The sequence below is a fragment of the Corvus moneduloides genome, chromosome 2 (genome assembly GCF_009650955.1).
Source record: "Corvus moneduloides isolate bCorMon1 chromosome 2, bCorMon1.pri, whole genome shotgun sequence".
NCBI classification, from domain to species: domain Eukaryota; kingdom Metazoa; phylum Chordata; class Aves; order Passeriformes; family Corvidae; genus Corvus; species Corvus moneduloides.
The window spans coordinates 45,864,307-45,891,730 of record NC_045477.1 but is presented as its reverse complement, the minus strand read 5'-3'; the positions used below and the strand labels follow the sequence as shown (position 1 = coordinate 45,891,730).

Below are 27,424 nucleotides of genomic sequence, written 5' to 3'. Positions count from 1 at the left end.
AACTAGAAAACTTGTAACATGACCAGAATAAGGAACTCCAAACATTTCAGAACCATGAGTGTAATGAATCTGACTTCAAGGAAGCTGAATTAGCCTCAGCAGCATACTACTTCCAGGTTCCCAAAGCTCCCAGGACTTCTGGCTTATTGGCTGTGTTTCTGAGTTCTTTCTAACCAGGACTACATACAGCCCCTTAATTTTTCTTGGTAGTATGTGTATCCCATAAAGCCTGCTTGATAGAGGACTTGGTCTTTATCTCGACTGTGGAAAGTTCAATTACCCTGTTCTGGCGACAGTACAATCAACTTTGAACATCTTTACAATCAACTGAGTGAGCAAAGTCCCAAATTTGATGGAGCTTCTACTGCAGACTGGCTTTAACTGCTGGAGGAAGAACACAGGCACAATTTCTTAGCAAATACGATTTGCAATACAGTTGCTGGTATTTCCTACTGTTTGTGTCATGGTGATGTCATGGGTGTGTTTTTATGTTCGGAAAGCTCTGTGTGCAGTAGATTTCACTACAGTGTTTTAATTTCCTGTGTTTTGTACCAAAGTTAGTGTGAATTTCAAGAAGCCTGTAGTGCTGCTAGACAATGACACTGGTTTCATTTAAGCTTCAGTTTTTGTTCCATGTTTTGAATTTAGGTGATTTGGGCTCCTAAAAAAATGCACCGTAATTCTTGGGCTTCCTATTCAACCTGCCCGTGAGGCAGGAGGTGAATGAGTCAGTGCAGGACAGACTGGCAGGGCTGGGATGTAGAAAAGTACTCTGGCACTGGATGTGTAAAGCCTACAGAGACCCCTGAGGCAGCATCCTGGTTCAGGAGCACCAAGACTTAGCTACCTGGGAGGAATCTGTACTTGTATATAAATTACATATATATTTTTATCTTCTTTTTTTTTTTTTTTCTGTAAAGTCGTCAGAAGGACCAAAAGTTAGTAAAAATGCTTTGAAGATGACTTACTGATCTACAATATTGCAAAATGATTTAACATTAATGATTTCATGTGGCGGTAGCACCAGTCAGGCTGTGCAGCCTTGTGCTCGCTCCAGGCACACAGGCAGCGTACATGAGGCACAGCCACTGCTGTGCCTTGTAAACAAGCTGCCTCATACTTGCCAGTGTAAGACCTTGATTAAAGTTGAAAGTGGTTTGTGATGTTGCCAAATGTTATAATTCCGCCATTCTGCTGGAACTATTCCACATCAGGTGCTTCCTAAAAGAGTATCCTCAGGATGCTTTTTTTTTCAGTTTCAGAAAAAAAATATTCAAAGAACAATGTATTAGGCAGATGAGAGTTATCACTCACATTTCTGTTACTTCTGTTCATTTTTGATACCAACAGCAGTTTGTCAGAAACCTGCAGCATTCACATACTTTTGAGAAAGAAATAACATTTTTCAGATGTGCTTCTGTGTTAGAAATAGTCTCATAAAGCAAATACACTTGACTGAACTGTAACATTAAAAAAAATACCCTGAGATTTATCTGAAGCCAGCTGAGACTAATATTGGACAACTGGGCATGTGAGGGATTTAGAAGGATGTCCACACTGCTCCTGAGCTCTGCCACAGGCCTGAACTCAGGAGCTGGGAACAGTGGGGATCTCTCTTGTTTTCCTTAGGGTGCTGCTCCCCACGGTGGGCAGCGATGAAGGATGCAGGATGTGACCCTGCCTGCATCCCCTGAGCAGTGTGAGAAGGGAGCTGGAGAGCCACAGCACTTCAGGCCGAGCCAGTGCAAAACTGCTCACAATCTAGATCAGCTGGAGAGTATAGGTTATGCAAGAGAGGTCCAGCAAAAAATTGTAATGCCTGCTTGAATTTTACCTGGAGGAGATCAGAACAAACTGGAACTTGTAGCTGTCAGCAGAGGAAAACAGACTTCAAGTAAAGAAAAAGTCACATAGAGATATTTTCTTCTCTATACAAATACCCGTGAAGGTGAGATGGTGAGGTCTACTAAATATTCTATTGATTTTTCCTGGTGGAGTTGTAGACTCGGTTACAAAATATAAAATTAAGGAAGAAATGTTTCCAGAATCTAAACCTGGATCTCATTAAAACATGTTGTCATTTCTCTATAAAATACATCTGCTACACTGTTCCAGAAATTTTAGACACACAATAGAGTAATAAACTGCTTTTATAACTTGGGTAATACTCTACCATAGATTCCTGATTTCCCCCCTACTGTTTGTCTGAAATTACCTCAGTACAAAAATGTTCCTACACTGTAAGGGAGGAACAGATGGGTTGTCATTTCAATAAGTGGAAATTTTAAAAATTGTGTACGAGACGTGTTTTTTAGAGAGGACAACCAACACTGGAAGTTGGTCAGCCTGTAATATCACTGCAGATAGCTAGGTCAGCAGCGTGGGTCCCTGCCTGTGCTCCATGGGAGCTGTGTTTCCTGGTTTTCCTTCACTGGGTCAGCTCCACTACTGGAAGCTGTGGTGAGAAACCAACCCAGTGTGAAGGTTACTTTCATTGCTGGTGCTTTCCCCAGTTGCAGATGCTGCTGCCACCCACTGAGCGAACCGATTTTCCCTGAGGACACTGAGGCTGCCTGACCCTCAGCCCTGCGCTGGCTGCTCTGAGGGCAACAGCACTATCCTCCAAGTGGCCTGCATGGCACAGCCAGTGTGTTCCCTTGCAACAGCAGCAGCTGGAAGTGATGTCCTTCATATTTTCTTCCACATTTCCTGTGCAGACAAATCCCTTCCCTGCCTGCTTCCTAGATTAATGTGATCCCATCCTTGAACACAACACAAAACTCTGAGAAGGGGGCAAGTGTCTTCATCAGATAGACACATTCCTGTTCCTGCTTTGGTGGGAACATTTCCATGAGTAAGTGTTAACAGATTCGGTTGATGGTTATTTCAGTATCTTCCCCTAAATATTTTTTTTTCCCTTCCCATGAAAGAATATTAAAGTACTTAAGCTTTTTCTCCTGAAGAAGAAAACTCCAACTGAGTGTACCAACATATACATATTTTATATGTGGCTCCCTGGCTACACTTCTCTTCATCTTGCCATACACTCCTAGAAGTTTCCAGTCTGTGGCACACACTGTTCTTACTGAAAACAGTAAATGGATAAAGATGGATCTTGCATGCCCAGAACAGGTATTTCCTTCTCTGTTTTCTGCCCCAGTATGATGGATCTTAACACAAAGAACCTCCCGTGTCTGTGGCCTTTCACACTGATCCTGTAACGATGAGGAAACTGTTGACAAGTAAATCCTCTCTGGGCAGCCCAAGTAAGAGGCATGTTTTTTCTGGCTTCATTCTGGGCTCACAGAGCCCCACAGAAGGTTTATGAGAGCAGTGCATATCCTCCATAAGAAAGAATGATGTTGTGTAAGCCATTATGTGGGTCCTGCCTCCAGAAGCATCGTCATAAAGAGTCAAGCAAAACTTTTCTCCAAAATAAGTAGTTCCATGTGGCCAGCCTTGTCAAGCACAAAGCAAAGTCTCAGCACCCTGAGACAGCTCAGCTGTCTTGCAGAAATATCTTTTGTGGCTCAACAAGAAGGTCAGAAAGCACAATTTCTTTTTATTTTTGGTTTCTTTTGTGTCTTTTTTCTGAGTGGCCACTTTTGACAAAAATGTTCTGGCTGTGATAAATGACCTACAACATTTTGAATAATTCTGTACAAAACCAAATTCTTTTCTGAATGCTATGCAATATCAATTAACTCTAACAATCTTTTTTAAAGGAAGGAAATGTCCATCACTGGGAGTTTACGATACGTGATGATTGAGTCCAGAATGAATTCTGACAGCTTGGTTACCATAAGCTCCTTAGAGACACAGTGCTTGGTGGAAACACTGAAATAACCCTAATGGTAGTGGCAGGAAGAGCGCCAGTAAAACAAAATGTGCTGTAGGCACAATGCAAGGTGGAATCACTTCAGCTCCCGCACACAGTAACTTTGAAAGTTCCTAGAAAATTTGTGCATGCCTGTTCCTTGGACCAAAAAAGGGTAACCTCTGTATGTACTGCTGGCAGTGGTTATCAGTTGTGTTACATTTCATTTTGAACATGGCAGAAGGTGCTGGGGAAATTGTAAATGTAGGAAGTTTTGCTGCAGAGCAACGAAGGCCTGTTGGGGTTGTAGGTGAGCGATCATAAGGGCATGGGAAGAAGTGCACACAGTGCCCAGGGTGCTGGCAGGAAGAAATCACTGCTTTTATGTTTCTTGCTGTTCCTTCCCCATCAGCTCTCTTGGCAGAGCTGGTCGTGGTGAGCTCTCCATAGAGTTATTGCAATGAAATAGCTCGGCAAATGCTTCATGCTTAAAGAATTTACAAAAATCCTGCTGCTCTTGCCTGGAGTGGGTGAGGAAGGATTCACACAAGCAGCTTTGCTGGTACATCAGAGAGCCAGAGGGGATGGAAATAAAAGGCATCCTTCTTGCAGTGGTTCAGTTGGAGTCAGAAGATGACATCTGTCCATAAGCTGGTGCTTTCAAATGACTGGCTGTACCATGTGACAAGTTATGTGACAGCATGACAGACTGTCACATTTCAGATTGCTGTGAGCAGCACTCTTTGTTTGTGTTCACAAGTTGTATCAGAAAGCACAGCACTCCAAAAAATAAGTAAGTGCCTCACAGACTGACTAAAGGGAAAATTCTTGGAAGTGAAGAAAGGGGGAGGAAAGAAACTATTTAAAAATAAGAGGATAAGAAAAAAAAATCTTGGGTTAACACTTCTTTACAGCTAGGTTTATGTTTTGTTATCCCTGTTACAAAGCTAAGAATAATTCAGAATCATTTTTATAAAACTTCAGGGCATAGAAGGGCAGGAGAAATAGCTCTTCTACACCTCTTAGATTAGATTTCTTCAATGTGAAGCAAGATAAAATAAGCTCTATTTTATTTGGGCTTAAGGAATGTAAAGGTATAGTAATTATGAGCTGATACACCAATTTAATGCAGGTGTTCAGAGTTTTAGAAGATAAAGAACGATAATGACTCAAAGTTACCTTTAAAAAGAGACCTCAGGATTTTCAAATAAAAAAACCAAACTAATACTAGAAAAAGAAACACCCATCATATGAAAAGGAATTGAAACTCTCAAATATGAAAAGTACAAGAATTCTGTTCCCAGAGATATGGATAGATCCCCCTGCCTGTTAGAGGTGAGCAATTATTAAGCACAAAGGTTTGAAAATTTTAAAGTGAAATATTAAGAACACAGGGCACAGTTATTGCTAAAGTCCTGCATACAGATTCTGCTGTATGGGCTAGATCCTAAAATGTTGTTGAAGTTCAACAGAGAGCTTCTTTCAGACTTGGGCCTGGCTTCAACCAAAAAAATACGGAGCTGCTGCTCAAACATGCTTCAAACAGTCACATGAATGAGATTCAGAAAGGATTTTAGCCATGACCAAGGATGAAATGATACACTGTTGAAGTTATTAATTGGTTTCTGATGAGGAACCATGAAGACCAGTCAGAATGAGAGATTCATGAGCATCCGTCCATCTTGGGCTGCAAACGAAGTGGGAAGATTTCTGTATTTGTGTGAACATAGCTGTAGTTGTTCTTTGAGCTGTGGCCAGCTGATGCAAGTGATTTGGCCTACAGAGGCATTACACGTTTTTCATTATATGTTTAGATGGCAGATGACGTTTTTGTTCAGTCATGGAGAAATTCCTACTGCATTTGCACTCAGGAATGCCTAGATTTTGGTGAATGCTTTTTCATCCTGCGTTCTTTGAGCCTCTTGTCTTAAGCTGGTAATTTTTGTGGTGTCAGTGGTGGAAGACCACCAAGAGTGGGCTGTGCACCTGCTCCTGGGAGCTCCAAAACTCATCCTCCTCTTGCTCTTGCGGGATGTGAGTTATACAGCTCTGTTAGCTCTGTACAGATGCTGACAGCTGAACTGCAGGAGAGTTTACAGTTTCTTTAGGCTGCCTGAATGAGTCTTGGCTTCTTGCTGGGACAGCAATCCCATGATCCCAGCCACCAGGATTGTGAGTGGCTACCTGGCAGAGATAATAGATGGGAAAAGGTACTTGAAAGCAGCTGGTCCCTGACAAGATTGAAAAACATCAGGTGCAAGTGTTATTGGCCCTACCTGTGTGTCACTGATGGAACAAGGCTGCAGAGGCATTGCTGAAATGTGGGAATTGTACTTCGTGCACGCCATTTCCTGGTCCAGCCAGGAGCAAAGCCAAAACTATGGCAAACAGCAATGCAGTCTTTTGCTAATGTCATAGCTTTTAAAAGACTTCCAGAAAAGATGAATCCTGCTTTCCTGACTGTAACAATGCATCCTTAATCCCAAACCACCTTTTTTTTTGCTGCCAAATTATAAACAAGCCCTCTGACTTCTGGGGAAGGAGTGTGCAGAGCACCAGGCTTGCTGTTTGATGGAAGTGTGAAAACCTTCACTAGCTGGAGCACTGTAGCAGAAGAGGAATGAGACAGGCATGGTGCAGGCAGGGTGTCCTTGCACAGGGAATGTGGCCATGGCAGGTCCCTGGGGAGTTTGAGCCAAGGTGTGCACCTGTCCAGCCACACCAGCACCGCCATAGGGAACAAACTGGGACATTAAACTCCTCTCACTGAATAGCTGATTCAGCTCCTACACTGTCCTCAGGCAAGGAAATAACACATTTCTCCCCTGAAACTATTTAGTATTTCCCTGAAGGGTTCTTAAAATATCCACGACGCAAAGCATAAAGGAAAAACTGCTGGAATTTGGTCCTGCTGAGGGTAAGATAACAATGTGAAGGATATGAGGCAAGGTACCATTTAATTGTGCTGTACTAGTGCTTGTAATTTACATCTCATCACTTTCAAGGCCTCTGCTGGTAATATTTCCTTCTAAGAATAGAGCTTAAAGGTATTTTAAGAATTCTAGTTGTTGTGCAATTAATAGGGTAACACTTTGTTCTGAGTAAAAAGATCTGCTTGTTTTGAGCAGTAACAGTATTTTGCATGTAAGAAAGGGGGAATGGGGAATGTTTTATTGCCAGCACTTTTCCTTACAGGGGTATGAATCACTTGCATTCTTGGCAACCAAGCTCAAATTCACAAGAATGCTCAGTTTGATCAATTTCCTTCAAAACACTAAGCTCAAAGTACAGAGGAAAAAAGAGAGAAAAAAACTTGGATGGGCTTGGATGTGGAAGACATTACAAGATGGACATCCAAGCAGGAAGACAATAAATCTAGTGTACAAATTGTTTTGCCCAAAGCAAGTCACTGACTTGTTGTTACAAGAGAGTCCAGTCTAAATTAAGAGAGTACTGGGAGGGAAAAATAAAACAAGGAGGAAAAGAGCCAGAGCAGAGAAAGAAAACCCCTGCCGATCTGGCAGACATGGCAGATGTTGTGTCAAACATGAGTTTATTTGCTAACAAAACAATGTGAATTTTCGTGAAAAATTACCACCCTTCCCTTCAGAATGGAAGATTGTGCTGAGAAACAAAATATGAGAATACAGTTAGTTTAGGTGAGAGGAAAGTGCCTATGTTCAGGCTGTCATTTCACACAGCAAAGGCTGAGGCAGGAGCACAGGGTGAGCCAATCCATGCCGTCCTTGCTCCTCTCCACCTGTGCAGTGGACCTCACTGAGGAAGTGATGGCACTGAAAATGGTCCCTTTTAGTTTTATTCTAATGGGTTCTTTTTCAGCTGGATTGGTTGCCTGGACTGGTTCACCAAGCAGCCACCCATGACACTGCACAATATACCCAAGTGTCGGTGGAGGAGATGGCAAGAGTAAGGGGACAGGGCAGAGGGGGAATGAAGAAGCGGGACATGCACTGCTACTGTGCCACCTCATTTGTGATCTTCTACACAGCACTGGTCTAAGGGGCGTTTCGCCCTGCTGCACCCTTCTGATCAGAGACAGTCAAGTGGCAGCTTCAATGAGACCAGCACAATTGCTTGTTGGCTGAAATAAAAACAACCCAAACAAAATCCAAAACATTATTGAGTGGAATTTCCCTTTTTCTAGGTCATCCTGTGGTCATGCAAACAGCTGTGTCAGTATAAAAGCATGACAGTGAGGAGTGGTGGAAGACAAGAAGGGAAGTACTACTCCCCAGTACCTTTTGATTTCCCCCTGCTCTTCACCCCAGTGCTCTGCCCTCACCTGCAGTGCACACGGGGGCTGCAGCACCTCTGGATGATTAAGGTGAGTGTGTCACGTCCTGCAGCCAGCATAGGGCTGCTGTGCTTCTGTTCAGGGTGTCCTGCCAAAATATATTTGGTACTTAGTGAACCTAATGTGGGGGGGAAAAATAATTGGGGAAGAATGAGAAGGTAGAGGCCTAGGCAGGCTGGGCCAAGCCCGAAAGGAGAAGTGCAACTCAAAGCAGGACCCAACATACCGCAGAAGTGTCGGTGTGTAATAACCTCAGCATCACACAATTGCTGTTGTGTGTCTTCAGGATCCCAGTTTCAGTATGTTTCTCACTTCTGCCATGCTCTGCAATGCCCATGCAGTGAATCCAGTACTTCTCTCTGATTCTGCAATCAATTATGTTGTCTTTATGTACTAAATCCCACACTTTTGGGACATGGAATGTACTGTGTATTCACCAAGCAACCACAACCCATTCATAGAATAAGACCAGTGCTTCCTGGTCTGGTTTCCTGTACACAGATTGTACAATAGGTCAGTCCTGGGGATATATCCAGGTTTTCCACATGTGTAGCCTTCCTATCCAAGCTTCAGTACAGACAATCCTCAAACATCTGTGCAGACAAATTTTCTGGGCAGAAAAAGAAAATATCTAGCAAATCTGGACAGAGGGTAGCTCCAAGTCTGAGCCTCCAACACATCATGAAGCACTGGACCAAGCTCCCAAGGACAAATATGTGGAATCTTTGCACTGGAGTTTTTAAGATTAGACAAGTATCTGCCATAGTGAAGAAGGACAGCCTAAACTAGATCCTTCACAGCCTTGTTTCCTATAAGGAAGGACTATTTTGACTCTCTGCAGCATAAAGAATGGCGAGCACAGTCTGTTCTGAGCTCTGCAACCTGCTCTCTCCTTCTCCAGCCTCTTGCTGGAATCAGTGTGAAACGGCGGCAATGGTAGTAGTAATGCAGAACAAGATGGAAATGGGATGAAGTTTTTTTCCAAGATTAAAATAAGCAGAACAAGAGCCAGTTGTTGTTTTGGGGAAAAGAAAGCAGTTGATGTTAAAATGTTTCACCGACTTGGCAAAAATGCCAAGCTGGCCCTGCCTGCAGAATACATGGACTTCAAAGGGCTTATCTTGAAAATGAATTGAGGGAGCCAGATCACTGTTTCCTGCATGAATTCAGCTGAGGTTAAATGATATGCAAGGCTATCCCAAGGGTGTGTTTTCCTTCTGATGCCAGCCAAGTTGCTGACACCTCTGCCTGCAGTTTGTGGGATCAGTCTTGCTTTAGCTGTGCATGCCTGGAGGGAGCTCATTCCGACTCAGTACCAGAAAGAGTGGGTCACACTCTCACAACTGCTCCCTTCAGGAGTGCTGGTCCACAGTGAGAACACTGAAACAGATGGCAAGGCCCTTGCTCCAGCCGTGAGCCAGTACTCAGGAGGGGCGTGTGGTTCTCAAACAGGATGCAGGCTGAATAACCCTCCATTCCTGAAGAGGGTGGTCCCCGAAGGTCAGGGCTGCCTTCAATGGTGTGGCAGCATGAGAGGAAACTGCCTCAGAGGGTGCTTTCATAATGCTCAGACTATGAATAAGTTCAGCCTGTTGTACTCTGGGTTCTCAAGTATTACTCATAAAAAATGTGAATAAGGAGAATAAGGTTAGGAAAAGAACAATTCCCCAGCTAAACTTTCTTTACAGGGTGAACAGGGGTCCTCCTCCATCCACCCTTTGTCTGATTTCAGACAAAGGGCTTTGCATGCTGTGTAGGAGCTCTCTTTGCTGCCTGGAAGGAACATACAGATTGTAGGTGATACAAACCTGGAAGAGTTCACACAGTAACAGAATACCCGGGGTTGGAAGGGACCTCTTGATGTGATCCACTGCAAACCCCTACTCAAGCAGGGTCAACTACAGCAGGTTTCTCAGGACCATCTCCAGTCAGATTTGCAAATCCCCACTTATGGAGGCTCCGCAGCCTCTCTGGGCAACTGAATGGACAGGCAGTGACCAGAGACCTGATGTCAGTACAGACAATTTTGACACTTTTCACCTTTATGGTAAATTATTAAAGTACAATCTAAATAAATGTACTTGATATTCACTCATTGACTGGTTCTGGTGAGACTGGGTATAAAATTATGGGGACCAAGGCTGATCCATACTTAATCCAGCTGCACAATTCTGGGAATAAGACAGTCAAAGAGCTAGCTGGGTGCTACATGGGATTAACACACTGTGGTCCCATGGGAACGCTCCAAGTTCAGGACAGCAGCAGCCATTACTCCAGTCAGTGCTGTGCTAATTTAGTGGAAGGAGGACCAAGGGTCTCTGAACCTGTTACAATAATAAATCCAGAAAAACAATGAATATTTTTCATCCTCTAAAACACAAAGAGTTTTCTGAGAATATTTGTGCCTTAAATTCCAGAAGACGAGGGAACTTATGGGGTCATGCTTTCTGTTCCCATGCTTTGGAGCCAACTCTTTACCTTGACCATCACTGTTACCACGGCAGCATCACAGTTCTGGCAAGAGATCTTATCTGAAATCTTAACAGAGGCACATTTAGGCTGTTCAAGGCAGCTTTATATTGCTCAAGCTAAAGTCAGTGAAATGTTTCAATTAGTGAGCAGAGTCTGTTGATTTCCTCTGGGTGCTTTGCAAGTACAAAACCACTAAAGTAGTTCCCAAAGAATTCAGAGTCAAATGTGGTCAAGAAAAAGCACAACGAAATTGTCTCCAGGGAAAAATGGATCCTGCAGAGATGAAGAATCACCAGGGCAGCAGGTCTGAATGACAGATCTGCAGAAGGGAACTGTTGGGCTGAATAACTGGATGTCACTCAGAAACACTGGAGTTTCATTCCTGATCTGCCATGAACCTCATAGGTGACCTTCAGGAGTCAAGGATTCTGTGCATGAGTCCTCCCTGTAAAGCTGGCATTTCTTCAACTCACTCAGTTTCCACAATAAAGGCAGGCTATGGAACAGAGGCTGGGAGGAGACAAGAGATACTGTGGTGGGATAGCATCAGGAGGCACTCAGGAAGCAAGAGAGGAAACAGGGGCAAAGAAGAGGAAAACCTCTAAAAAGTGAGGAGTCAGGGAGCCAATGGCAAGAGTAAGAAATGAGATGGGATCCTTCAAGTGTAGGGGAGGAGAAGGTAGATTAACAAATTTTTGGTTAGGCTAAAGGGAGTTCAGAAAAACTGAAAGAGAAGCTGTCCGTGAATTACAGTAGCTAAAACAGGTAATGGCCAGAGCATAGAGAAGAACTGTAGTCACGGTGATAGAAAAGCAAGGACCACTTCAAGAACAAGTACTGAGACAGAAAAGAAATGCTTCAGATTAGGCCTTTCATGAGAGACCAGTGATGTGAAATAAAAGGAAAGAAGATAAAAACCCCTCCCTGAACTCAGAAAAAAATAGAGGAAGTACAGAAATCAGATTTGAGAGAACTGATACTTTTATATCAAACAAAATCTATTTGAGGCAGAATTAACATGTAATAGTAGCAAGAGCTTCAGGAGAAGAAATTTTAAAAGCCACAGGGATCTACAATTGGATAGTCATGGACAGAAGAGAAGATCATTTACCCTCTAGAAAGCTGCAGGCAGAAATGATCAGGTGCAATCAGGGGAGGAGCATGGAATGATCAGCAGTGCCATGTTTCAGAGGCCACCAGACAAAAATCTCCAACTACACATTTTGTGTCACCCACGCTTCCCCTCATTTGTCAAGATGAGGATTCAGTGTGATGTTTCAAATGGTCATGACAAGCAGCAGTAACTGAAATTCCAAGTGGCCAAGAAAACACTTGTTGCATACAAACACAGTCTTTGCTTGCATTTCACAACATTTCACAAGGCTTAAAAAGTAATCTCTGAATTTGCACACCCATATTGCTGAGTACACAGAGAATGGCTAAACAGACCTGGTGTGCGTTGAAATTCATGTCACAGCTGGAGCCTGCCCTCTTGCTCCATACACACCATGGGCTCGGCATGGCATTTGAGCATCTGGACTTGTGTGAATCTTTGAGAAGTGGAAAATAGACAGAAGAGCAATTAGACTGCTCTTCTTAGGCTAAAGGGACAAAGGAGCATGGTGAGAAACTGTGCATTAATTGCAGAACTTGAAGCAAAAAATGGCCAGAGCACAGAGAAGACTTTTAAAAAGGGAAAAAAGGAACTACAGGCATGTCAGTCTCATCTCTATGCCCAGCAAGATCACAGAGCAGATCCTCCTGCAAACTATGCTAAGGCACATGGAAAAAGGGGTGATTGATGACAGCCAACATGGTTTTGGTAAGGGAAAATCATGCCTGACAAATTTGGTGGCCTTCTACAACAGGGTTACAACAGTAGTGGATAAAAGAAGAGCAACGGACATCATCTGCCTGAACTTGTGCAAGGCATTTGACATGGTCCCATATGACATCCTTATTTCTAAAATGGAGAGACATGGATTTGATGGATGGATCGCTTAATGGATTGGGAATTGGCTGGATGGTTACATTCAAAGAGTTGTGGTCAACAGCTTAGTGTCCAAGTGGAGACAAATGACAAGTGGCATTCTTCAAGGGCTGATATTGTGACTGGTGCTGTTTAACAACTTTGTCAGTGATGTGGACAGTGGCATTGAGTGCACCCTCAGCAAGTCTGCCAGTGACACCAAGCTGTGTAGTGAGATTGACATGCCCCCCCCAGGGGGGGATGTCATCCAGAGAGACCTTGACAGGCTTGAAAGGTGGGTCCATGTGAACCTCATGAAGTTCAAAAACGCCAAGTGTAAAGGTTCTGACCTGGGTCAGGGCAACCCCAAGCATACATACAGGCTGGATGGAGGATGGAATGAGAGTAGCATTGAGCAGAAGGACTTGGGGGTGATGGTTGACAACAAGTTTAGTGTGTTTTGGCAATGTGCTCTCACAGCCCAGAAAGCCAGCTGCATCCTGGGCTGCATCCAAAGCAGCGTGGGCAGCCGGGCGAGGGAGGTGATTCTGCCCCTCTGCTCTGCTCTGGTGAGACCCCACCTGCAGTGCTGCATCCAGCTCTGGGGTCCCCAACATAACAAGGGAGTGGGTCCATTGGAAGACCATGAAGAAGATGATCAGAGGGTTGGAGCACCTCTCCTATGAAAACAGCCTGAAAGAGTTGGGATTGTTCAGCCTGGAGAAGAGAAAGCTCTGAAGAGACCTTAGAGCAGGCTTCCAGTACCTGAAGGGGGCCACATGAGAGCTGGAGAGACTTTTTATGAAGGCGTGTAGTGTCAGGACAAGGGGAGTAGCTTTAAACTGACAGAGGGCAAGTTTAGATTAGATATTAGGAAGGAATTCTTCCCTGTAAGGGTGATGAGGCACTGCCACAGGTTGTCCAGAGAAGCTGTGGATATTCCTTCCCTGGAAGTGTTCAAGGCCAGGTTGGATGGGGCTCAGAGCAATGTGGTCTAGTGGAAGGTGTCCCTGTCTCAATGGCAGCAGGATGGAACTAGGTGATCTTTAAGATCCCTTGTAACCCAAACCATTCTATGATTTGTAATAATGGGGATAGAAAAGCAAGGGCCGCTCGAGTTGCTTTGCATGGTGTCATGAGATGCTGCTTTAAGACAATTGGTTGTGACTTCTGTGTCTCTATTCCCTTTGATTTACAGCACGACAATATTCCTATTCCTGTGTTTATCACATTCCAAGACTTTAAGAAGACTTTACTCATTTAAGTTACAGATTCATTATAACCAAATTCTGTATTTTAATTATTTGCAAATCACATATTATCCAACCAACAGTTTACTAACTGGTGATGAATAAAAGCTACCCCCTAACATTCAGAGCCTTTTTTCTTTAATCCTGGAGTTCAGGTTTTATGAGTTCTAGCAGAGTATGTAAAGGTAACATAGAGCAGAGACTGAAAGAAAATAGCTAGAAAATTGAAAGCATGTGTAGGACCACTGTGATGCTTTTTAGAGGTGGAACTGTGTATTCCTGAAGTGAGCTAAAAGCAGTGGCTGGTGTGGGAAGTTAATTCAAAATAGATGTGGGTTGAAAGACTGTGTAGAAGACTAGGAGACACGCAGTGATAATGACAGTCACCAAACAGGAACATGTGGTGGTAAAGCATTTTTTGAGGGGAAACTCTGTCAGTTTTGATGCTGTTTTCATGTTGTATTTTTCTGTGATGATATTCTAGCAAAGCATTATGGAAAGCTGAGGATTTTTCATTCTCCTTCTGTGGTGGATTGACCCTGACTGGATGCCTGGTGCCCACCAAAGCTGCTCTATGACCCCTTCTCAGCTGGACAGGGGAAAGAAAATATAACAAAAAGCTCATGAGTTGAGATAAGGACAGGGGGACAAAGGACTCAGCAATTATAGTCATGGGCAAAACACTCAACTTGGGGAAAATTAATTTATTATCAATGAAATCGGAGTAGTATAATAAGAAATAAAAACTAATTCTTAAAATACCTTTCTCCTACCCCTCCCTTCCTGAATTCACTCCTGAATTCTCTTCCTCCTCCCCCACAGTGGTGCAGGGGGACAGAGAATGGGGGCTGCAGTCAGGTCATCATGTGTCTCTGCTGCTTCTTCCTCCTCAGGAGGAGGCTTGTCACATTCCTCCACTGCTCCAGTGTGGGATCTCTCCCACAGGAGACAGTTCTCCATGAAGTTCTTCAATGTCAGTCCTTCCCACAGGCTGCAGTTCTTCCCTAACTTCTCCAACATGGGTGCCCCACAGTGTCACGAGTCCTGTCAGCAAACTCCAGCATGGGCTCCTCTCTCCAGAGATTCACCAGTCCTACCAGGAGCCTGCTCCATCATGGGCTTCCTGTGGGGTCACAGCCTCCTTCAGGCATTCCCCTTGTTCTGGTCTGGGCTCTTCCATGGCTGCAGGTGGATCTCTGCCTCCCCCTGGACTTCCTGGGGCTGCAGGGGCACAGCTGCCTCACCATGGTCTGCACCAGGGGCTGCAGAGGAATCTCAGCTCCAGCAACTGGAGCACCTCCTGCTCCTCCTTCACTGAACTGTGTGCCTGCAGTGTTGTTGCTCTCATGTTTTCTCACTCTTTCTGGCTGCTGCTGTGCAGCTTTTTTCCACCCCTTCTTAAGTCTATTGTCCCAGAGGCATTACCAGTATCACTGATGGGCTCTGCCCTGGCCAGCAGTGGGTGGGTCCATCTTGGAGCCAGCTGGCATTGGCTCTGTTGGACATGGGGGGAGCTTCTGGAAGCTTCTCACAGAAGCCACCCCTGTAGTCCTCCACTACAGAAACCTTGCCATGCAAACCCAATAGACCTACACAGCGGTCTCTCAGAACTTTCCCCAACAACTTTTTAGGGGCTGTAATCCTGAATCCGATTTCAATAAAACTTTCGCTTTAATATGGATATATGGCACGTATGGATGAGAAGTCCCAATGTGCAATTTTTTGTTTCTATTGCCAAGGCCATGTGATACTTAATCCCCATCTTTCCACCCTGCTTGTGGTTATACCGATGGGTCAGGCCAAGTTATTTTATTTGTGCAAGTCACTCACCTCACAGACAATAGCAAATACTTCTCTCGGTTTTCTGGTATCCTTTGCTGATAAAGCTGTGTAAACAAGTACAAAGCACACAGGATTTTGACTCCCAGAGTACATAGAGGTGTGACTGTAGTTTTTCCTCTACTCAGTATCATTTTTTCTTCCCCAAGAAAATATGTGAGGTTTGTTGACTGGAGCTTCTTATGCTGCTTTGAGATGCCTTGCCAAGTTGTATGTTATCCCACTTCCTTCCTGCAGGAAATCCAAACAGTGGAGGCTTCCACTGGAGCCCTGCCCCTCACTACTGCACCACACAACTGCTCAGCTCTCAGGCCCTCTCTTACAGCACAAGAAACGTGGTGCCCACTTCTGAGGGCAGACCTTGAACAGGAGAGTTCTGCAACCCCGCTGTGCCCAGCTCAGGAGATGCCATGAGCCAGCAGCACCGCTGGGCAGCTCCGCGCCATCATGCAGATGTGGCAGCTATGCCGCTGTAAGGCCAGCTCTGTTGGCACAGTCACTGTGAAAAGCCAGTTTACTTAGGAAAATGAGATGGAGCAATAGGCTTACAGCACCACTGGAAAACTACTGTGTATCAAAGAGAGGCTAAGCAGCTAGGACCTGAACTTCTGCAGATTAACTAGGGCAAGACCTAAGTCTTACAGGTTTGCCTTAGAGTTTTGTATCTGGGCAATAGCCTGGAACTGAGAAATTGGACATCCCCTCTGACTCTTTGTGTTTTGCATCCTTCTGTAATTTTGTTTCTTTTTTACTGACAGTATGATCCAGTTGTTGATCATTATTTGGTAGATGAGGATTCTGGTCCTGGCTTTGCCGCTGAATTGCTGTGTTCCTTGTGAATGTTCATACAGCCTAGCCTTGCTTCTCTCTTCAACTCCTCTGTCCATCTTATCTGCAGAGATGTAATCTCTGCTCTGAAGAGGTGGTCCCTATTATGGGTTTGGGATTTTTTGGTAGCAATTGCAGCCTTCTGGTGCACCATCACATATAGCGAGATTAACTGATATTTTCCCTATGCTTCCCTGGAATGTTCTTGTTTAGTAGCTATTCCACACATGCAATTGCCTTGCATCAGCACGGTTTTACTTCTGTTTCTTTTTTAATTTATGGTTACTTCTGTCACCTACTTCTGTCACTCTTTGATGCAAAAGCAGACTTTTTAAAAATAGAGGTAGAAATAGGTTTTTTCTGCTTCTATAACCGACATCTACCTCTGTTTCCCTGTTTCCACTGAAGTCCTATTCAGTGTATCTGGAGTATTTAAATGCACATAGTTCAATCTCTTACAGTTCAACTTCCATGTTTTATATCAACTCACCCCTTTTTGCTTGTGCATTACTGATGTCAGTCTGCAATCTGTCTAGTTCTCTTCTTCTGCACTGTGTCTTTTTCTTATCCATGTACTTCCTTACCCATCTGTACTATTATTTTAATTGTCTTTGAATACACATTAATAATGCTTCTTAACATATGCCACTGCCGCTTTTTCTATTCCATTCCTTCCTTTACTCTGTTCCATGTCCAGTTTCTCTCAGAATTTAATCAGTTGAAATTCATTGCTGTTATTTTTTTTTCCTTTAGAGCTGACTTAGTCATAATAACAAGGCTTACAGGGAAAGATCCAAGTCTTGTTCAAAGATCTGATGCAAGGCTCATTACCATGGTCACTATTTTTTTTATAATCTTCCAGCTATATTTCCCTCCTTTTACAGACTCCGTCAGATCCAGCAACATCTCAGAAGAGGAATAGTTTCCTCTGGGACCCACATGAAGTCCAAACCACACATTATGCTGGGAACCCAAAATGTGTTCAAATTATATCTAATCTGACACTTTCTAGTCCTTTTCTGAAGTACTGCTTTTCCTATTAAGTCTTTTGATAAGGCAGCCTATTAAATGTGCTAACTTGTGACTCCATTCAAGCCTTTAGCTGGGAGAGGACCATTTCTATGTTTGTAAACTGAGATGATTATAGTCTATCTAATGTTACCTTCCAAGGGCACTGGACTGCCAGCCCTCACTGCTGAACTCCTTTGTTAACATATTTATTCTCTCTAGCCTGTACCTATTTGTCCTTCCTTAGGACAAGAAGGATCTTGATACATTTCTAAATATTGTACACCTTAAGGCTTCCTGAAATGCTTTTGGTTTTTTGCTCTGGGAAGGGTTAGGAGTAATTGTGGTAAAATGCCTGTGACTCAGCCTGGTTTGCAACCAAATGGACATGGGTTCCTAACTAACCCTGAGAATGTGAGCTGTGTGCATTCCCTGCTGTGACTACTACATTTTGTCTCCCTCTTGGTGATTATCCATCAGATTTCTCTGTTGAGGTGTCTTGTAGGTGCCTTCCTAGTGCTGCTTTTGGGGAATGTGACATTCAGCTTTAGTGACCAGGCATTATTTGCAAGCAAGTAACTAACTGAAAATACCCAGTTTCAGTAAAGTTTTGTTCACTGCTATTTTAGGCTTCATATGAGTAAATTGCAGTCTTTGTCACATGAGTAATTTTTGCCTCTTATTCCAGGGTCTTATCTAATGGGATCAGATCTTTAAACAAGACTTGGATCTTTCCCTATGTATGAGTTACTCATGGATAGAGCTGCACGGGGCTTTAATACCAGGCCTTCTAAATAGGTACAGTAAATGATCAGAGAAATGAACACACCTTTCTTTTACATTAATGCTGAATTCTGATGCTGGGCTTTGAGACATCAATTTAACGTAATGATAGGTCACAGAAAGAGATTTCCTGGAAATTCCAAAATATGGGAATTACTCCTCTTTCCTTACAGGCAGGGAAGTTCAGGTGGAGAAGTGAAACGGTTTGCTGTCAGTCCCAAAATGGGACAGAGAGTGGAAAAAAGCTGATCTATGTTATCTTTGGCTCTACAGCCCTGGCTACCAGCCCCTCACCCAAATCAACATGAAACATTTCAGTGGTGTATCAGCATTCTGAAGCCATGGATGGTCCCTTACGGTTGCAGAATGCCCTTGTACTGTGTGTGGGGGGTGTGTGTGTGCATGGAGCATGGGGCACTTTGTAGTCTCCATAAGCTACACATGTGGCTCATTGCTCCCCATGTGCTCTGGTGCTGCTTTTGCGTGCTGCACTCCTTTCGAGTTTCCTAGTCCCGAATCCTTACTTCCATACCAGTTGCTCTGGGAATTCCTTTGTATTTTCTTCTCCATAGTACTCTAGAGTACTCATTTGTTCCCTCAGGATAGGGGTTCCTCACAACTCCTTCTTTATTTTTTCTCCCACATAGACATTTTGGGAAATTACCCTTGTCCTCACCACTTCCAAAGTCCCTCATTTTCTGCACCAAGCCAAGGGCTTTAAATACGCATGTGTTCCTCCCACACCTTTTCCTTCTGTCCAGAGTGTGAATCATTCAGAGCATCTGTGGCAGGAAGGACAAAGCTGTGGTGGGGGTATTGTTGTGCTGGGAGATGCTGCTGTGCCAGGCCTTTGATGAAAAGATAATTGCAGGCTAGATTGATGGTTGCTGGATGCCCAGACCTGTTACCAGGGCTCCACATGTCCTGCATTACCCTTCTCTTTTTCTCCAGGATCAGAAGGGCACTGCCTAAAAACTTCTAAAATTTCCGGATTGGGTGGCTGTGTTGCTCAAAAGCCATCTGCATTGCATCTGAACAAAGTGACCCATCAATCTGATTGCAGGGACCTGAACACTACAGCAATTCATTTCCAAATGGGGGGTGCAACTGGCTCAGCAATTCAGTTCCAAATGGAGAGCACAACTGGTGAAATTCCACACAAAGTCCCGACATTCCTACAGTCCTCTTGGGCTCTGCTGGGCTCCAGCTGCAGTCAATGATTGATACAAAGTCTGGGGCTGGGAGCAGAGTACATAGGAGCATGGGTCCTTTTGAAATTCAGAGTTTTGAACCTTTTGAACCTGTGAGTGCTGTAAAGGCAGTCTGAGCATCCAGAATGCCTTACCCAGTTAACCAGAGTCTGTGTGCAAGCTGAGGCAGTTTCCCAGTCAGATTTATCCTGTTTCACTATTTTGTGTTAAAATAAAATGAATTTCTGAAATACCAGGTCTCACGTTCGCTGCATCTTTGCCACCCCAAAAGAGTTCTGTGATAGATCCCATAGGCATACTCCTAGGGGAAAAAAAAAAAAGCATATCTAAACCATACTTAGAATTTGGTTAGAGTTTATTTTTTCACCTACTCAATTATTGAAGCACTGAGCCTACTTTTGACCACCAGAAATGCAATTTTGTGTCAGGGTTAAACATGTATATTATATTCACATATAGGTTGTATTGTCTGTACTGTGCTGTAGAACTCAGAACTGCTGTTTCAAACTGGTTTTGCGTTGGTGATTTGGGAAGAATGATTCCCCAGTATCACTCTGCAAAGAAAATCAATGTATTGAAACAAGAACATTTCAGTGATGTTGTAGTCTTTTTTCTTGTACATCATTCATTTTACATCACACTGGTTTGTCCTAAACATGTCACTATTATTCTAAAGAGAATGTCACTGTCAGCAAATTCCTTGTGTCTGTATGCTCATACATACATACATTCACATGTTCACTATTATTTCATGTGTGTGTTCCTCTTTTTGAAAAAAACTAGCAGAGAACTAGGTATTGCTGATGATATTCCTTTACCTTTCTTTTTCAAGTTTTCTGAACGGGTTCAAGCTTTTATTGGCGATTAGTACTGTGTAGAGAAAAAGTTCATCCACCCACATCATAATTATTTGGTTGCTAGGAGTATTTTTAGCAGTATGATTTGGTAATTGGTTCCAAATACAATAGTTTAGAAAGAGACACTGTGGCCCAGCAAACAGTGTAACAAGAATACAAGGAGGGGATGAGGCAACACACAGCATTAGATGTCAGGATGGAGCTGCACAGAGCTCCCACCTCCCTCGCTGTTGTAGGTGGGTGGAAGGAGAAAGAATGTGAAATAGTGGATCTGTGGTCCTTCCCACTTGCCCACACAGCGGGGCAGACAGCTGCTCAGGCAAGTCAGGAGGTGAGTGCTGTAATCACCACAGATCCAGCAGCATCACCCACTGAAGCAGAGCCATGAATAAATACAATGACCCTTAGTCATGGTCGATTATTATCTCATAGTCTCGTCTGGGAACAGATTTGCTGCTCTGCACAGACAAATTGCATTGTTCTTTTTATGGGGCATCTTTCCTTCTGGAGGTACCTTACTAGGGAGAAGATAGCTGGGAAGAAAGACTTGATAGTAATTTCCAAAGAGATGACTTTTACAGTAATCTCCAGAAAACTTACAAAGATCAAATCATGTTTTAACCAAGTCGTTGTATCAACCTAGCTGATTTCAATTTCCCTAGTATTTCTGAGGAACATATAGTTTGCATTTCTAAAAGGTAAAAGCAGAAATAGTCTACAGAGTCTCTACATCTGGCTCTTTCTGGAGAATGGATGCAACCCATCTCACCTGTACTTGCTGCTCTGCTGGTGGGAATTCTATCCCAGGAACTCTGTGCAAATGCATGAAATTTAGAAAGTGCAGCTGGCTGGAACCAGGAAGCAAAATAGTGCAGCTGAGTCTCATTCCCAGATGGATCAGAATGCATCAAAATGGAACAAAAAATTCCAAAGAAGAAAAACAAATTAAAAGATCTGTTTTACCTAGATTTAAGAAAGTGGTTAACAAGCAAATCTTACAAAAGAGCATAATAGCACAGAGTAAGCAATTTTTATCTTGATGCTGCTCCTTTAAACCAGTCTGAACTTTGTTGGGAAAAGGTCTCAAGCCATTGAGCAATGTCTAGTTTGGGCAATCATGTTGCTATGCTTCATCGGATAAGCACAGCAGTAATTCAGAAAATGAAGCCATGATGCATCTGTCATATCACTTAAAATTTACTTCAGTTTTGCAGGTATTTGAAGATTGCAAAATGAGCCACATTATCCTGCAATATTCTGCCAACACTGAAATCTGGTCTGAACCTAGTGGATTTCCTCATCTTCAGCTTTCCAGAGTGAGAGGCTTCCTCTTTCACCCCGCCCTGCCGTACAATATATTCCAGTCAATGACACTATTGAAATTCTGACAGCAATTTATATACAGTAACTGACTGCCCTCAGATGAGACGCTAAACAATTTCTGTGCACCAAGCTGCATTTTTCTCATGCCATGTAGCACTCTATTCTCCTCCCAAACCAGCACTTTTGTAAGCACTATTTTTTAATAAGCATTATTCATGTATAGGCACTATTGACAATTTTGCATGAAAGACATTGAAAAAAAAATATGATAAACAAGCTCAGAGAAATATCCTGAGACAGGACTGCCCATGAGTATATTATTTACAAAAATAGTCTCCATGGCTTGGAAAAGGCTGTAAAAATAGCTCCCATCCTGGAAAGACAGTTATGCACAGACTTCTCTTTATACGTGCTCACAGTCCAGTGGAAGACACTAGGGCTCGTTGCATAATTAAACGGGTCTTAACAATTTGCAAGACTGACATTTTCCCTGCCAAACAGAGAAACTCTACAATGAGTACCTCTCAGCTCTGCAACAGGATTTTAAGAATTTTGAAGAATTTCAGGACTGCAGGCTTCTTCCATGTTAATGATCTAAAGATATATGCTTATATGTATGGAAGTTTGCTCTCTTATGGTTTTTACTCTGTATTAATGCATGGTTATGACTAGCATGCATATCTGTCATGCTGAGGGGTCAGAGCCAGCCTTCCAGATCCAAAAATTACTATATTTGGGAGTGTGGGGATTATTTCTCATTGTGAATTGTCTTTATTAAAAACCAGAGAGATACCTAAAATCATAATATTCCTGCTTGCATGAAAAATGGGTTAATAGGGGGACCTTATCATTCTCTAAAACTACCTGAAAGGAGGTTTAGTGAGGTGGGGGTCAGTCTCTTCTCCCTGCTTACAAGCAGCAGGACAAGAGGAAATGACCTCAAGTAGTGCCAGGGGAGGTTTAGGTTGCATAGTAGGAAAAATACCTTCTCTGAAAGGGTGGTTGGGCATTGGAACAGGCTGTCCAGGGAAGTGGTGAAGTCGTTACTCCTGGAAGTGTTCAAAAGGTATGTGGATGTGGCACCTGGGGATGTGATTTAGTGGTGAACACATTGGTGCTGGGCTGATGGTTGGATTCAATGATCTCAGAGATCTTTTCCAGTCTTAGTGATTTGATGGTTCTGGTTCCAGGTAGTTCCATCCACAAAAAGGTCAAACATGAACTTTGCATCCAAATAGCCTTTGCAGCTTGGTTCTGCATTTTTGTTCCAGATGTGGATTCCCTGTCTGCCCTCCTCCAGTACCTCATAGCTCCCTTGTCTCCTCACCATGATGAAACATGAAAAACAAGTAATCCCCTCAAAAAAACCCAAGCAAACCTGAAACCAAAAGGAAACCCCGAGGAAACCCCAAGTAGGCATTGATAGTGCTGCCACTTTGTGTGCCTGGTTAGTCCAGCATGGAATGGATAGTGGTAGGAATGACAGTTATCAGCACAGACATTTCAATTTAAGTAAGTTTGGAGCATGGGGTGACAGGAAGAGCACTTCCAAGTCACCTATCTTGCCCAGAGAAGCTGTGGATGTCTCATCCCTGGAGGTGTGCAAAGCCAGGTTGGATGGGGCTCTAAGCAACCTGGTTTAGTGGAAGGTGCCCTCCATGGGCGGGGCGTTGGAACCAGATGATCTTTAAGGTCACTTCCAACCCAAGCCATGCCATAATTCTACCCCAGCCCTTTTCGCCTCAGCAAGTGGAGACAGGAGAGGAAAAAGTGTCACTTCGTACAGCCTGTAAACCTACGGGCGGGCGCCCCGAGGGGGCCGGCGGGCGGAGGGCAGGCGGCCCCCGGCACCTCGGTCCCCTGAGGGTGCGCCAGCCCTTCCCGGCCCTTCCCGCCCTGGAAGCCCCTCCCCCCGCTGGAATGCGCCGGGAGGGAGTGGAATGACGCGGGCGCCGCGGGGTCACGTGGCGCGAATGGAATGCCAACAATGTAGCGAATGTCCCGACTGCGCCCCGCACTCGGCGCCCGGGACGGCCAGGGGGGAAGATGGAGAGCGGCCCGCGCCGCCGCGGCCGCCTCCGCCGCTGAGCCGCGCCGTGCCGACCCCCGGAGGGCGAGCGGCGGCGCCAGGCGCCCCGGGGAGGTGAGCGGAGCGGGCGCGGGGGGCGCGGGCTCCCCCTCAGCCCCGAGTGGGAGCGCTCCCCATCCCCCAGAACTGCTCTTGCGCGGAAGGGAAAGTCCTGTGGAGAAGCGGGGGGTGCGGGCGAGCGGACGTGGGTCGGTCCTCGGAAGCGGGAGTGAGCGTCCCGTGTGTGAGTCCCCTCCCGGCGGCAGCCTGGGCGCCCTGCCCGCACCCTCCGACATTTTCCGGACACTCGTGTGACAGCGCAGCCCAGCCCCGGCGCAGCGGGATGGGGGTCCGCCTGTCCGAGGCCTCTGCCCCAGCAGGCCGGAGCTGCTAATAAATGGCCTGAGTTTATTTTGGGAGCTTTCTGCCCACGAAAGGAGTGGGGGGAGAAGGGACTCCCGGCGGCACGGGGGTGGGAGGCGACCCGCCGGGGCAGAGTCTGCAGGGCGGGTGTCGCAGGGCCCCGGGGAGCCGGCCGGGGGCATCCAGAGCCCGCGGGGTCCCGTCTGGCTGCGGCGGGGGCCCGCTGTTCCCAGTCAGCTGAAGGTCACTGCCGAAACCCAGCAGTTCGCCACCCTCTCCGCTACCTCGTGAGCGGTGTGCGTGTTGAAATACCCCTTTCCCGGGAAAGGCACTCGCGCAAATGACGCAGAAAGGGCTCGTTTGGAGTGCCCGGGCTTTGCGATCAGTCACTGCCGGGCTGCTGTGGAGGGGGAAAGCGAGATGTTTCCCACAGCTCTGCGTTGGGCCAGTGCTTGTAGCTGGCAGCGGGACACGGGCACAGAGTCACTTTTGGACAGTTCTGTTAGCAGGAGGAAGGGAAGGAGAGGCGGAATCGTCTTAGGGAAAATCCCCTTTCCACTTTTCTTCACTTCCACAATGTGCCCACTTATAAAGAGAAGCACGGTTTGTATAATGATGAAATTCCTGAAACGCTTCCCCCCCATCGTAGACCTCCAATACAAAGTGAACAGTTCCTGCCTCCTTGAATTTGTGTTCCAAAAAAAACCTCCAAAAAAACCCCCAAAGCGATACCTGTAAATTGAGAGGGGGAGGTAGTTCTAGCAGCTTCTTAAAACTTTACTCCTTCTTATACTGCAGTGATTGCAAGTTCAGCTCACCCCCGGTGCCTGCACAGTTACAGGGAAACAGCTCACCAGCTCGGGCGAGCTTTAGTTTCTTGCCTGTGTCCCAGCTCCACAAAGCCACTACCACATGCAGCCTGTTGGTGGATGAAGAAGCGGGAGAGTGAATAGATAGTGCTGCTGGGACAACAGACACCAGCATATGATTTCAGTGTCGTCGGTTGGTTGGTTGCTGACAGAGCAGCTATTGGTATTTATCAAATGAAATAATCAGTTACTGAAAAATTCTTTAACTTCCTTGAAATGTCATGTTTTCAGGATAATGGGCAAGCTTCTAATTAGTACAGAACATATAACAGTTTGGAAAAGACCATAGGACTGTTTAGTCAGAATGGCTTAGAACTCTAATTTCTCCTGATGGCAGAAAGAAATCTATTGATAGATTTATGCTGTAAGCAGGGTGCAGATTAGAAGGATTTGAAGTTATCCAAATCTAGATGTACAGTTAGAAATGCTTAGACAGAATGAGACACACTACATATCTTTTAAAGCATACAGCCGTTTTATTTTTTTGCTAAGAATGCAAATCTCATGAAGATTTTAAAAAGCCAGCAGCTTGTCTTTCTTTGTAATTTATCTGTAATATTTAGTGTTCCAGTTTTTCTGCTTATCTTACATATTTCATTATAGAAAAAAAGCCCTGCAAAATATGAAACAGGTTTTCAGTTAGCTCCAGTACTTGCTGTTGTTGCTGCTCTCATTCATACTGTCTAAACGAGCAACGTTTCTTTCTGGTTTAAGCAGTATTGTAAATGTAAGCTGATGAAGTTGCCAGCTGGCTTGACCCAGCATTATTAGACTTGAGCTTAGGCTAAAGGTCACAGAAGTTCTTTATGTGAAGCATGTGTGTAAGTGGGAAAGCAGTCTTTTGCTGCAAAAAGGTGGGGGGCTTGCCAGCTTTCCCAGCCCGTCCCAGGCCTGAGGATTGGCACAGGGACTGAAAAGGAAGAACAACCCAGATGCCTAAACCCAGCCATATGGTGCCTGCTGCTGTCAGGAAAAGAAAGACAATTATAGACCAATTAATTGCTCTGTATCTTCTAGCTAGTTATGATGTAATCCAAAGAAGGCTGCAATACTACTGTGTTTTATTTTTTACCAAGTCTGTGTATTACCTTTTGCTATATTCTGTCCAAGTAGAAAAAAAAATCTGTTCTTGAGATCCTGCAGTTGCTTTTGTCTTCTCTTGGGACAGTGAAAGCTTGATCTGTTACTGACCAATAGCTGATTTGTGGAAACATCAAAATCTGGATGAACAGCTTTAGCACTTCCCTTAAAACAATTGGCAAATGTCACTGTCAGTTCTCTGTGAGTTAGTGTCACAGGGTATTCATGGAGAGCACTGAGTAGAGGAACACAAGACCTCAAACACATTATTGGTGTCTTTTAGTTAACAGAGCATTTAAATCTTAGCAAAAGAGGTTGACATGGGTTAATCTCAAGTGATTAATCCGTGCTCCTGCATTTCAGACTGGTGAACCATCATAGAGGAGTCTGGGGTCTGACTTCACTGTTGTATTTCAGACCTTGGTTGCAGAGGAAAGCTTGAAGCAGACTGTACTGATGAGGAAGTGGTGGTGGGCTTCAGAAGTGAATGTGTCCAGATTCTGTTGGGCTTCACAGTAGCAGTCTGTTTGCTTGGCAGTGAGAAGTGCTGGTAAATGTATGGAAATGGTTGGTTTTTTGGGAAATGCTACAGCTATCACAACAAAAAGAGGTTTTAATATGAGCATGTGAAAATGAAGAGCAATACTTCCCAGAGAAACTCTTTTCAGTGATAAAGGTGCTATGATCAAAAGTGAAGCACCTTAAAAAAAAAAAATCCAATTGGCTTCTGAGTGCCAGAGAGAAACATACGGTGTGTTACCATCCTCTGTATTGGCGATTTGGAAACAACTGAATGGAATTCTTTCCTTACCAGCAAGGTGGCTGGTGCAGTGTTCAGAAGTCACTTTGCAAGTGCAAATGATAGCAGAAGAAGCCAATTTGCATAAGCAGCATCAGTAGCTCGGTTACATTTTTGATGAGGCTGTCTTTTTAATCCTGTTCCAAATGCACCATTATTTCATGTTTGTATTACGGTGATGCACGAAGATTTAGTTAAGGTAGGATTCTTGTAACTTTGTGCTGCGTGGAGATCACAAGCTGTATGGTAGCTCAGCTGTGCTGCATTGGTGTTCTCTGCTGCTTGTCAGAAGAGGTGCATAAAGCTGTCTCAAAGTCTTCTTTTTCTGTGTTGGGATGCTATATGATCTGGTTCTTCGTCTTCTGCTCTTACTGTATAGCTCCATTTACGCCTCTTTTCCTTTTCTTCCCTATAAGGCACAGCTAATGAAGTATCATATATCCTTTCCTCTATTCTTCTTTTTCCCCCTTCTCCTTCCAATTCTGGTGAGAATTGTTACCTTCAGGCTTTGATAAGTTATTCACATGGAAAGGCAAAATGTCTTGTCTTTCTGTTATTCACTTTGTTATTGAA

The 27,424-nt window shown here is 44.3% G+C and overlaps 2 protein-coding genes across 3 annotated transcripts in view; both read left to right on the top strand.

The window, feature by feature from the left end:
- SKA3 (spindle and kinetochore associated complex subunit 3) overlaps window positions 1-16,094 on the top strand; it is a 38,969-nt gene extending 22,875 nt beyond the window's left edge. Inside the window, exons 9-10 of the mRNA XM_032099398.1 lie at window positions 7,983-8,162; window positions 15,900-16,094. Coding sequence (XP_031955289.1) covers window positions 7,983-8,028 — 46 coding nt within the window. The 3' untranslated portion in view covers window positions 8,029-8,162; window positions 15,900-16,094. The remainder of the gene's footprint in view (window positions 1-7,982; window positions 8,163-15,899) is intronic.
- A 7,591-nt stretch (window positions 16,095-23,685) lies between these two features.
- LATS2 (large tumor suppressor kinase 2) overlaps window positions 23,686-27,424 on the top strand; it is a 48,947-nt gene continuing 45,208 nt past the window's right edge. For both annotated transcript variants that reach the window (XM_032099392.1, XM_032099391.1), the window contains exon 1: window positions 23,686-23,815. The gene's annotated coding sequence lies outside the window, so the exon portion shown is untranslated. The remainder of the gene's footprint in view (window positions 23,816-27,424) is intronic.